Genomic DNA, 13,147 nt, shown 5'->3' with positions numbered 1-13,147 from the left:
TGCTTTTAGAATCTACTTATAAAACTTACAAGTATTAGAAGTATTAGAAAAATAAAAAACCTATTAGGGGCTTAAGGCATCATCATGTTCTGTGTTATGCTTTAAATTAAATCAGACTTAACTTGGTCCCCTAAAGCTGACACCTGTCCACAGAGAGTGGACGTGAGAAGGGACAGATATGCTGCAATTTGTGCAGGGTTGGGATAGGTTTTTTTGGTTTTCTGTTCATTGACCGATTGCTGTTAATTGTGCTATGTAAGATGTACTGAATACAAGTGATGCTTACTGGAACAACCTGTCCAAACTGTCCCCTTGCTCTGAAGGAATGATTAGCTTCAACTCAGGACATATGCATGTACGAGGAAGTCTGGCAGAGCTCCTCAAGAGTCCTGAAATACAGAGCTGGTTGTGGCCTGCAGGTTGGTGTGGGTGGTATCTTTGGGGCTAAAGTGAGCTTGCTTGTACTGCACAGGCTCACTCTTGAACTCCAACTGAAGGAGAAGTAGAGATGCACTGTGTGTCTCAGTGATGTGATGTACTGCTCCAGTGAAATTAAGGTTGTATGTGCCTGGCAGTAGCAGTTCTTCATACTGAAATCAAGATTTAGTCCCTCTCTGCACTCTGGCTGGATGTATGGAGGCTATATTGTGAGGCAGCTAATAACTTCTGAGTTTCCCCATGGACTTCCACCCCCATTGCAACAGCTACCCGCTGCGACCACAATAACCATTGCTGTACGTTAGTCACTTCTTTTCTCCCACATCTCTGTATATCCAATGCAAATAATTTCTCCCACAAGAGAAGTGTATGTAGGTGTGTCACCTCTTCTCAAGAACACCGAGAGAAATATTAGACAAAATTAGCCACCTCTCATCCTTCAGTGTGCAAATTCTGTCCCTCCTGTTTCTGCTGTCTCTGGCTTTGTAGCCAGCTGGGGACCCAGCAAAACCTGGCATGCTTTCTCCACACCCATCATAATTTTTGTTATTTTTTCATAGAACCATAGGATGCTTTGGTTGTAAAAGACCTTAAAGAGCATCTACTTCCAACCCCCCTGCCATGGGCAGGGACACCTTCAACTTGTCCAGGTTGTTTAAAGCCATATCAAACCTGGCCTTGAACACTTTCAGGAATAGGGCATCCACAACTCCTCCGGACAACCTGTTCCAGTGCCTCACCACCTTCACAGTAAAGAATTTGTTCCTAATACCTAATTAAACCTACGATTTGTAAAAGAACTATAGCGCACAGGGAAATCCTGGGTCTCTTCCTAGACCCGCACCAGTGGGAAGCTGCAGTTGCCGAAGACCTCTCTCTGCTGCCTCCACTGTCCCGAAGGGCCCGGGAGCCTCTCCCGGGGGTCCCGCCTGTGCCTCGCGGAGGCAGCTGGGGGCGGGCGGGCCGAGGGGCCGCGCATGCGCAGGCCGCCAGGCGGGCCCGCGGCGTGAGGGAGCTCAGCTGGGGTGGGGTCTGTCGTTGTCCCCACGTATTTCCCAGGGAACTTGTGGGACTCCGAAGCCTGGCTAAGTGCTGGTTCATGTAGCTTTAGAAACTGACAGAGGCGGCTACCAAGGAATTTTTTTTTTAAGCTGGTATTCTTTTGAGGTAACTTGGTAAAAGTGGTTTTTAGTGACGACTGACACTGAAATGAGGTTGGAGACAGCCTGAAAAAGGAGCAGGAGACACACCAAAAGAAAACCAGGGAATTTCACAATCTGGATTTGAAATTTCTCTTAAGATATCCATAGGGATTCAGGGAAAAAAAAAAAGCCTAACAATCCCCAATTCAAGTGTTGCCTTTTGGATTAACAAGATAAAAAGACTAGAAATCAAAGGCTCTGGACTAGAAAAAAAACTACTGGAAAGTTACAGGGAGAGGTATCACAGGAAAACAGGAAACCTTTGGCTTGATTGTAATTTCCTATTCAAACAGTTGGAACTATGTCTAAAGGAGCTAAAAATAAACTCCAGAAAGAAATAAAGTTCCCATGCCCCGGTGGAAATCAACAACCATGATGGGGAGTTGAGCCAGAAACTTTTTTCAGTACTACACAGTTTTACATGTTTCTAGGCAGGGGGGGAGGGGAAGGAGGATTACTCAGCTAAAGCAATACAAACATTTATTATCTTGAGGAGAAAAAAAGGTACTGGTTGAAGTTAACCTGACTGTCCAAATGGAGAGCTAGAAAAGCTAAAAGTAAGGGGTACTTCCATGGTGGCACAGTGCTTGTGGCAGCTTATAATTTATTTCCAGAAATATAAAGTTAATTTATCAGATCATCTATAAGTCCTTAACATATAAAATGGCAACACCTATCTTTAATCAGCTCTCTAGGGGCAAGTGCTAGGAGTGGGGAAAGAAGAAATTGTCTAGCTTACTAGAGGACTTGCAAAGATTTGTGTCTTAGTGTGTACATACCAGCTATGAATCCAGTCAGCTACCAGAGGACCAGTCTGTAGACTGACCATCAAGATAAGTGAAAGGAAACATTAGGTGCCTACAAAGGTATGATTTTTTTTCCCTGGGTCACGACTCATGCCCTTCATCAGAGTAAGATGGCCATTAAGAAGGCGATTGTCATCATCCTCATTTGCTCAGCTCCACTTTTAATGGGGAAGTGGGGATTAACAGCTGGTATTTTTTGTGGTATTTTTTAACAATTAAAAAATACACCAGCTGTTAACAGGGACAGTTGGCAACAATGTAAAAATTGAAAACTGGAAATTCTGTTGAAAGCAGGTATTGAAAAAATTTGGATCTAGTAACAATTATAAATAAGATGCTGGCTAGCACAGATGGTGATATCACCTTTCCCAGTTTGGGACATCTTTAGAAAAAGCTAGGAAGCAGAGCGTAATTTTACACCTAATTTGTTGAATGGAGGCAGTGAGTGGAAACGTATCACTTTAGAATCTGAAAAGCAGTTACTAACTTTCTGATTACCAACCTTATTGCCAGCTTTTGTTGTAGTGAGTAGCTGCATAGTAACTCAATATTTCAAATAAGAAGTTTGTAAAGAGAGAAGCCAAAGATATATAATGTGAGTCATTAGGATGCAGGTATGATGAAACACTCAAGGAAAAGCAGGGATGAAAGAGCTTTTACCATGTGTGCAATATAATGCACATCCTAATGAGTTTTGAAATATCTTTTCATTAGGAGTCTCTCCCAGTTTGAAGATGTAGTATGTCACAAGTTTGGTTGTGGGAGGGTGAGGTCCTCCAAAGGGAACAGGACATCAACATATTAGCCAGAAAGAAACCACTGGGGCGTTTGTGAACTCTAGCAAACCAAATTATGCCACGTTTTATCACTAAGAAATGATACACTGGATACTTTATCAAATTAAATCTGATCCTTCACCCTGAATTTCAAAGTGCAATATTAGGAGGTGGGTCACAAGAATATTAAAAAGACTGTTTTCCCTGCAGGTCAGGGTCAGCAGCAAGTTAAAGCAGCAGTCACAGAGTGCAAGCTGTGAGATGTGTTTGAAGGCTATTGGATCATGTCCCTTCCTCAGCTCATGTATTGTCTAGGCAAGATAGTCTGATATATGCTGAAATGGTGTAAAGTAAGCTTGAAACTACCAACCAAAATAAATACAAATAGAGATGACCTATTTCCAAAATATCCCGTTCACTCCTGCAGGTGAGATAACGGAAGAGATCGGAGCAAAATATTTCCTCTGATAGAAAGGAAATAGTCTTTACAAAATTGTCCCTCCTGTAGAGGCTGGCAGACGTGCAGTTTCTTTTGTGAGTTTGTCAATATTGCAAAACTATTTCATAAGCTAGGGAAGAAAAATAAAGCATCTCAGTGATTGAGAGTGTGTGAGTACTTCGGGTTAAAAAAAAAAGTTGTTGCAACTGCTATTGTATTGGTCTATTCACATTTCAAAAGCTCTTTCATATCAGATGTGGGTGCTAGTGCTTACATTAGAATTCAAACATTGTGAGTTAGAGGTGACTTTGCATAGCTAAAGTCTAAATTCTCTGGCGCTGCTGGACAGGAATTAGTGATGATTACATCAGTTGAAAATAACTTCCAACTGTATGAAAGTATATGTATATGTCTAGTATATATATGTCTTTTGAGCATGGTCCTAGCGTTTTAAGAAAACAAAGTTTAGGTAATGATTGTTGGGTTGTTATTTGGGGGGGAGGTTCTGGGGTTTTTGTTGGTTTTTATTTTTCCAGCTGCAGTCTTCCTGCTACTTTAAAAGCTATTATCTAATTTAGATCTAATATTACATGAGAGCACAAGTATTAAAGATACCAAGTTCTGAGTGTTTTGTGAAAGAGTATCTGGAAAAAGTAACCACTATTAATGTCCCAGAGAGGGAAATGTGTTCACTTTGCTTTTACCCTTCCAGGGGACAACAGTCAGCTTGCCAACATGTACACGTGTAATTAAGACTTAACTGCAGTCCAGCCTCTTGCCCATCTCAAATAGGTAGGGAAGGACTAAACAAAGGAAGGCTTATGGTTGTGAAAGAAGGTGACTCATGGCATGCAGTGGCTAGTGTACAAATTCAGAGGAAATCTGGCTTCATGAATCCTGTAGCTCTTGGAAAAATTTATTCAAACTTGGGATCTTTGGTGGTTGGAAACACTGCACTGTTCTGACTTCCTACACGATGCTCACACAAAGCTATTAATGCTGATACACTGCTTAACAAAAAAAGCAGAGTATAAGCTCATGAAGAGCTCTTTCCCTTAAACACAGAGGCATAAGATTCCAGATTTCATCTGTGAGATATGGACTTGTGCAAATGAGATGGGAAATCATGTTGGGTTTTTTTCTCAGGAACGGGATTTTGTTGAAGGAACAGCTAGGTGTTCCATTATTCTTATACTAGAAATACATTACAGCATCCTGATATTTGACTCCTTAGGTGAAAGAGGCCAACATTTCTAATATCAATACATTACACTAGGCTACTAAAATGCACAGAACCCTGGGTTTGACTTTTCAAACCTTAAATATCTAAGTTTGAGTGTCTTTTTCACAAATTGCAATTAAGTTAACTAAAGTTGCAATTAAGTTAACTAAAAATTTGTTACTCAAGATGAACAGGAATACTGTTGCACAGGCAAAGCCATATACCCAGAGGATTACAGCACACCATTCCAATTGGCCAGGGTGCAATTTAGAGAGGCTTCTTTCTCAAAAGCAAGACAAACCCCTTAGGAAGGAAACTGTGAAGCTGAATATGAAAAGATCAGAAGCAGTGAAACACTTCTAAAACATCTTTTTAAATATCTTGTTTCCCTTTGAAGGACCATGTGGGCAAAGAGCCCTTCAGTACATGCACCTCAGAGGGGTTAGGTTTAAGATTCATGCTAGCTACCTAAAGCTGCAAAATCCTTAGTGAAATTCTAAGTAATTTTAACTCACTTTTAATCATGCACCTTAATGTGATGCAAATATTAGTAAAGCAAAAGTTCCAGAAGCTTGGATATCTGTGGGTGTAGGCAGGAATCCAAAGCACAGTCTAGGCATTTGAAATGTGAACTGTTGAATCAGGCTAGAACTGAAGAGTTTGTGCAGTCTTTGATATAGCAAAAAAATACTCATATTTTTTTTAAGTATGTGGCAACAGCTGAAATATTTGGAAATCATAAATAAATTATGAGAAGTTAATCGATGGTATGAATGTGATCCAGTTACCCCCACTGCTTTGAGTATCCCATGGGCCTTGTAGAGATAGTAACAAGAAGGGGGCAAAAAGTTCTGCAGCACTTAATTCTCTACACTACGGTAAAACTTCAGTTAAACTTAGTTATGATGGTCTCCTCACATCTGGACAAAAGTGTTTTGAAAGCTCTTTCTTTAAATGTGAAGAATTGGGTACAGTAATAGCAGCCTGGAATGCAGCAGAACCTAACCTCTCCCTAACTAATTCTGCTGTTTTCTGACCTTGTCCTTCATGCATATTCAAAGGCACCGAAGTCACATGCTTCAAAGTCAAGCCTTTTCAAGATCATGGTTTTTCCTGTGCACAGAACATGCCCTTCCTGCCTGGTGTGATCTGCACAAGGAGGTTCTCTGTAGAAGCCATTATTATCTTAATTAACACCACTCCCTCCTGTCATTTAATATTTTAGTGATGTCTTACTCTGTTTATTGTTTTTAAGCTCTGTCTTCAGTTAAAGATCTAAAAATTATCAGGAAAGCAAGCAAATTCTCCAAAGAAAAGATATCTTTTAAAGATTGCCAAAATGCAGAAATGTGCTTAAAATGAATGAAACTTAGAAAACAAAGCACATAAATTAATGTATCACTGTCAGATTTTAGAGAGCTAAAGTGTACTCTGCTATAATAAAATAAATAATTGTAATATTAGCTATTACCTAACATTGCTAATCTTCAGATCTCATTTACAGAGATGGTGGAACATGAGATGCTTTGGGGCAGACCACATAGGCAGGCAGGTGACACTGACTCCCTCACTGATGCCCTGCCGACTAAATCACACTGCCCTTGTGCTTCTAACATTAACTAGTCATGCATTTAAACACTTGGGTTATGTTATTTATGTAACAGGTATGTAAATGGTGACAACTCTTACCATTTTATAAAAAGTCTTAAACAGTCAAATATTGCCAATATTAAAAACTCCAGCTGCTGCAGTCAGACTCAGCTCATGGAAGTGGATTTCCTCAATGCAAAACTGAGCACTAGGGACTGTTTAAAAATGTCCAAGCAAAGAGATACTGGAAATCATGAGTCTTAAATAAATAAAGCAGGTCTATTGGAAAGTCCAAGAATTCTCTATCTCATGATTGCAAAACAATGTTGGACTTTTAGGAGAAACTTTGGGCTTTTTGAATGTTTATAATTCAGCCCTCAGCAGCAGAGTTGATAAGGCACCTCATACATTTCCCTGGCTGCTGCTGCAGACCTCACTGGTGAGGTTGTGATTGGGACTGGGACAAATGTTGTCTCTTGAGCTCATTTCTGGCTTTGCTGTAGGAACAGCGTGGGTATGACCATCCTGCGGAGCGCAGAAGAAATGAGGATGCTGCAGATTGTCATGCTGGACCCAGCTACTCCTGATGGTTCAATCTTGATGCCAGTGCTACAGCCAAAGGCGTAGGCAGTGAGAAGCAACTTTGGGCAGGAGCTCAGGGGTAGAAGTTGCAGCACTTTGAGGACCAGTGTGGAAAGAGGAACTATGAGACAGATAATTGCCGGTTGCACAACTGAGACTTGAGTAAAGGTTTGGAGTCGCTGCCGTGGTGAATACGGTCCCCACCTGAATTTCATTTCCTTATTGCCCACAGGATTCCCCCTTACACTGCAGTGTCTCTGCCAGCCAGAGCAGCTGTGTGATGGGATAACTTCACATTTTACTAATAAACAGCTGACGTAAATTTTCCTACACCAGTTATTGTTGCCGAGGTGCGCAGAGGACCCTGCAGCGAGCCCCTCGATGTCCCGCTCCGGCTCCTGCTCCCTGTCCCGGCCAACGGGTGCGGCGGGAGCCAAGGCCCAGCCCGCCGCGCCTCGGAGGTGCGCGGGGCAGCGCCGCCATGACGTCAGGGCGCGGTTGCCATGGGGACGCATGGGGTCGCACCTGACGGCTGTCGTGAAGCAGCGGGCGGAGGGCGAGGGGAGGAAGCAGGGGCAGCGCAGGCCCGGCCCGGCCCCGGGACTTGGCTCCGCGCCGCGCCCTCCGCCCTCGCCGCGCCGCAGCCGGAGTCTGAAGGAGGAGGCGGCGCTGCTGCCGCTGGATATGTAGGGGCCCTGGAGCGGGCGGATCCGGAGGCCGCTGTCTGCCTCTGGAGCGCGGGGCCGGGGCCGGGGCCGGGCTCGGGCCCGGCGGGATGTTCTCCAAGAAGCCGCACGGGGACGTGCGGAAATCCACGCAGAAGGTGCTGGACACCCGCAAGGACCCGCTCACCCGGCTCAAGCACTTGCGTGTCCTCATCGGTGAGGCGGCCGGGAGGGGGGGAAGGGAGCGGGTCAGCGGGGGCCGCGGGTCCCGGCGCAGGGAGGACCGGGAACATGCCGGGACCGGAGGCGGGCCCGGGGCTCCGCTCCGGTCAGAGACCCCACCCGGCGGCCGGGTGCAGACCCCACGCCCGGCACGGCGGGGCCGCAGCAATGTGCCGGGGCCCCGGGATGCTCTGCTCCCGCTTTTCCACCGAGATACGGACATTTCCACCGCGTCTGAAGGTGAAATTCCTTCGGCGACTGTGGAAGGAGGCGAAAAACTGCTGTGCTTACACTGTGAATTATTCTCTAGAATTCATAACTGCTGGTGCGCATGAATAGAAGTGGCTGGTGCTGTGACTCCTTAATCCATTTCCCCTGCGTTCTTACAGTAACAATTTATGTTTGTGTACGTTTTCAAGGTAAGACCTACAGGAGTAAGTGCTCACTCGAATTGATGTGGAGGAGCATCCATACAGGCAGTCTCAAAACACAGTTGGTCAAGGAGGGCAGGCAAGCCCTTAAGTGCCTCTGCGGTTCCATGGGAAGAGCCAGAGAACCTGGCCAGTGAATTGGAAATTGTAATTATATGGAATAATTTCCTAAAAAAATTGTGGGAAAAAAACCTTAAAGTTAACCATTCGAAAATATCTGTTAGTTGCATATGTTTGTAAAAATCTAAGTAATTGTCATCAAGCTATCCTTGAAAAAAGAAGTTTACTCCGGAGTGTCTTTTGGGCCCTTCAGTTCTGTAAATCCCTGCGTTTCTTCTGACAGTTTAACAACACATGAGCAGGGCTGGGTCAAGGGCAGCTGCATTCTGTGTTTAGTGCAGAATGCTGAATGGATTGTTTTGGGTTCTGTCCACAGTTTGGTGGTATTTATGTACCTTGTTCTCTGAAGCTGGATTCTTTCCTTTCAAAGGAAAATGGCTATTGCTCCCTTTTTTATATTAGTGTTTGAAGAAACAGGTGTTCCCATGTTGCACCATCTGCTGCTGCATGAGTTATTTTCTGCAACATAGTAATTATCTAGACTTGAAATGGAGAATAGTTGTGTAGCTAGCTATCTAAGAGCTTGGGTAGTCAGATATCTTCTCTTGCCTCCCTTAAATGTACCACTCTTCCTAACAAGCTGTACTGAGCCAGTGGCGGCTTGCTCTGTGTTGATTTTAGCTGCTTTATCAGTTGAAATTTAAGAGAAAAAAAATCATTCTGAAGAAACTAAGTACCTCTCTGAATTTAGGTTTCCTGGCTAAAGTATGTTGAATATTTCTAGTTTTGCTTTAGTCTGCAAAAGACTCTGAGCGATTTTGGTCTGATCTGTTCTAGATTTGATATTTCTGTTGCTTGCAATTTATTTTTATGTTTTTTCTTCAGCTTTCTTAGTAATTGGATACATTCTGTAAGATGAAAGCCATGAACTTGGTGTCAAGCAGACATTCTTATTTAATCTAAGGTTTCTGTTTACTGCCTGTAAGACAGACTAAATCTGCTGGGGATATTCTCATATGATACCCCACCCTCCATGTGTATATCTCATCTGTTGAAGCACAGCTCCCACACTATCCTTTCCCCAAGTTTGGGAGAACACAGTGTGTGACTGTGTAAGTAGGGAAAAATGTAACAGTACTCTTAGTTTGTTTGGCTTGGATACATCTACAAGATTTTGTCATTATGCAGATACTCTTGGGTGCACGAGGTACAAAACGAGGTCGTTTTTAGGGCAGGGGAGTAAGGTATTTCTATGCACATTCCTACTGTAGTGCAAGACAAGTGTATAGCAGATTATTTGAAGTTTGTCTTTGCTGTGATCACCTCCTTGCTTTTTCCTTGAATTTTGCTACTGCCTAAAGTGGCTTCCAAAACATAAGCTCTATGCCCTTTCTTCTCCAATTGTTTCTTTGACTAATTAACAGGACCAGATTAAAAAAATTAAAGTGTTTTTATAAGATAGAACTTCTGCCTGAGGTGGCTTCTTATACAGGCACCATCCTGCAGCTTGAGCGGCATAGTGCTGTGTATCATTTTTTCCTCAGTGACAACTCCCCCCCCATAATAATTGCCATGTTTCCATGTATTAAGGGGAGCCAAGTTACTATTGGCAACAGACTATCTGAGAGGATGAGGGAGGAAATCTCAGTTCAGCATCTTCATGAATAAAAAATAATTTTTGTTTATCTCTGTTAGCCCCTGCACGTTGGAGACTAAAAGACTGTCCAGAGAAGAATTTTCTGCAGTTTCACATCCAGGAGAAGGAGAGAATTTTCTCTTGTTCTTTAATTTACAGTCCTTTCAGTAGGCCTGCAAGGTGTATCGGACCAGAGTTCTTTTTTTTTTTTCTACACTCTTTAGTCCTTAGTTCAGCAACAATAAACAGGCATGGCCTTGGATTCATGGTTAAGACTTGAGGGGAGGAAAGGGAGTATTAGTTCATTTTCCCTCTATTTTATCAAGACATCCAAAGCAGCAGTTCTCAGCTAAGCCAAAATAATGGAATAGTCATGAAAAGAGGTGAGTACTTTAAATTATAGACTGCTGGCTATCTATTAGCCAAAGAGGAGAAATCTAAAAAATTTAATTATGGTAAAAGATTGAGAGTCACATCGTGCAAGGCAATAGTGCTAGTCAGGAAATGTATAAAAATGTTTACGATAGTATAATGTCATTGTTAGTAAGGACCAGAAGAGACTGAACAATATCAAAGTACCTAATATAAAGCTAAGTGAATGAATAGCACAAAGGCTGTGACATTTATTTTTAACAAATTAAAAGTAGTGTACATTAAATAGATTTTTTTTAATTTCATCTTTTACAAGATAGCTTAGCATGCAGTGAGTTGTATTCCTCTAGGAAAAGGTATCCTGTCATTGGTGACAACTTGGTTTAAATTTTGTAAAAGATGCACATTAGCCTGCATAAGGATATATAGAAAATTTTGTGTCTTCATAAAGCAGTGGTGTACCATTATACAAAATACAATTGTAGCTTTAGGAGTCTTCTTGCTACAGTCAGTGTATGGAAGGTTTAGGTATGAGAATGACTGACTCAGATGAGAGTAAAACTTTAATGTGGAAAGATATTGAAAGTTTTAAAATCCCTTTCTGTAGGGATAGATAGTGAAAAAGATGTAAACACATGAAAAAACTAGGAAAACTGAATTTGAAATTATGAGTTACAGTAAAATATTTTTGTCTTGGGAAGCTCTTGAGTGCTAGGCTACCAATCAGGCATACTGGGGGAAAATGCATTTGTTGTGGTTTGGTTTTGGTTTTTTGTTTTCTTTTTTTTTTTCTCCCTGAAACTATTTTGTAGATAACTGCTCTTTGCCACTTCAGTGTCCTGTTTCTGTTTGGTTCTCTGATCTGCTTTAATTTGGCTCTGTTCATCTTTTTTTGTAATTCAGGAACCAAAGAAAATTCTGTGAAATTCAGGGGACTAATTCATAATTAATTAAATGATTTGTTAAAACAAATATAGCATGTGACAAATTTATGCATGTCACAGGTGTAAGGTTTTTTTAGTAGAGGTTAAAGCCTTTAAGAGACCTTCAAGTAATATTATTATTGCTAAGAAACACTAAGAAAAATTGGAAAGAGATTCAAGTCTCATATCTTGGGACTTAGCAGTCTGTGAATGAAGGTAATCTGCTTTTCATCTTTATCCTGCTGCAGTATGTTTCTTGGGACAACTGGAACTATCTGCTTTAATAGATTTTATTCTTTTGAGATGTATTAGTTTCCTCCCATAGGGAAGTGCTTACTCCACCCCACTCCTTTTGGTTTTTTTCTTCTCACTTCTGAGGAGTAGCTTTGAATCTCATACAATTTTATGATGCTGACTTGGTCACTGTGTGACTTTTTATCAAATTGTGCAACTGTCTTGTTTCTGTGTGGTGGAAATGCTGTAACAGTTGTGTTTACTGTTTGTGCCTGTGGTAGTTAGAGTATATAGACCTTGAACGGGAATGTCAAACGGATTTCCCTTCAGTCTGGGTGGCAGGGGCTCAGCCTTGTCAGAAGGGAGGCCTTGCCATAAGGCTGCCAGCTGCTGTTAGTGCAGGTGATCACTGAGAATTCTTCTGCAGATGAAAGGGGAGGCACATTGTACACCTTATGAAATACCTTATGAAATAAGGTATTGCCTGCAGAATGAAACCTGTGATTTTCCAGAAAATATATATATTTTTAGCAGTCCCCAGTCAATTAGCAGCTAATTGCAATTTTGGGGATCATTAAAAAGAAATAACATGGAAATAATATTGCATTGTTCTTATAATGTGGCAGTGTTTAATCAGACTTCAGCATCAAACTAAAATTTTATGATTTTAAAATGGTACTTTATAGAAGTTTGTTGTAGTAATCTTTCAAGCATCAAATCTTAGTTGATATGTCCTTTTGTTAAAACACTGCTGTGAACATTCTGTAAATAATTAAGGCAACTAGATATGTGACCCTTTCGTAAGATTTTTACCTTAACAATATTGACTTTTTGTTTTGATATCAAATATGTTGGTGCTACCTGTTGAATTTGTCAGAATGTGTAAATATATGTATTTTAAAAAAAAAGCTAAAACCTCTGAATATTTACTGATTGCTACATAATCTTACTGTGTGCAAGTAAATCAAATGAATTTACTTGGTTTGAAATTTACTTATACAGCTGAATTCTTAAGATAATTATTTTCTTGTTGGGTTGGGTTCCCCCCCCTTTTTACATTTTGTAGAGGAGAAATTACAGGCCTGTAATCTGTTAATCCAGAGCAAAGAAAAAAGGAAATATACTGCTTCTTGTAAATTATTTTATTTGTATCTGATATCTCAAAACTATACTGCTTTTATCTCTGGAACCGTGGAGAGAATACTTGTGAAATGGAACACTAAAAGAACTGAGTATCTAAAGTGTGGGATTTTTTTTATTATTATTTTGGGGTTTATATTCCTGATGGTTGGTTAGTGCTTTACATCTCATGTAAGCAATCTCTGAAGGGGAAAAGTCAAGCTGCACTGGACAGAATGAAATGGGCTGGTTTGGATCCATTATATCCATTGTGATGTATTGTTTAATATTAAATAATACACTTAAACAGAGATTGCATTTCTCTACAGGGATTTTAATTTAAGAAATCTGTTTCACTGACAGTTGACCCTAATGCTTCAACTGGATGGCATTCATTGGTGTTGCACATTTATCGACATCAGTCATAAAT

The 13,147-nt window shown here is 41.2% G+C and overlaps 1 protein-coding gene across 16 annotated transcripts in view; it reads left to right on the top strand.

Moving 5' to 3' along the window:
• Positions 1–7,560: 7,560 nt before the first annotated feature.
• RALGAPA1 (Ral GTPase activating protein catalytic subunit alpha 1) overlaps positions 7,561–13,147 on the top strand; it is a 140,527-nt gene continuing 134,940 nt past the window's right edge. For 15 of the 16 annotated variants that reach the window (XM_032692466.1, XM_032692463.1, XM_032692455.1 and 12 more), the window contains exon 1: positions 7,561–7,936. In XM_032692466.1, the coding sequence (XP_032548357.1) occupies positions 7,831–7,936 (106 nt within the window). In that variant the 5' untranslated portion in view covers positions 7,561–7,830. Of the gene's footprint in view, positions 7,937–10,264; positions 10,453–13,147 lie in introns of those variants that run through there. The other variant, XM_032692462.1, reaches the window with a different exon arrangement.

The sequence above is a fragment of the Chiroxiphia lanceolata genome, chromosome 6 (assembly GCF_009829145.1).
Source record: "Chiroxiphia lanceolata isolate bChiLan1 chromosome 6, bChiLan1.pri, whole genome shotgun sequence".
Taxonomy (NCBI): domain Eukaryota; kingdom Metazoa; phylum Chordata; class Aves; order Passeriformes; family Pipridae; genus Chiroxiphia; species Chiroxiphia lanceolata.
Note: the sequence above shows the minus strand (reverse complement) of the source record. Positions and strands in the feature narration are given on the sequence as shown.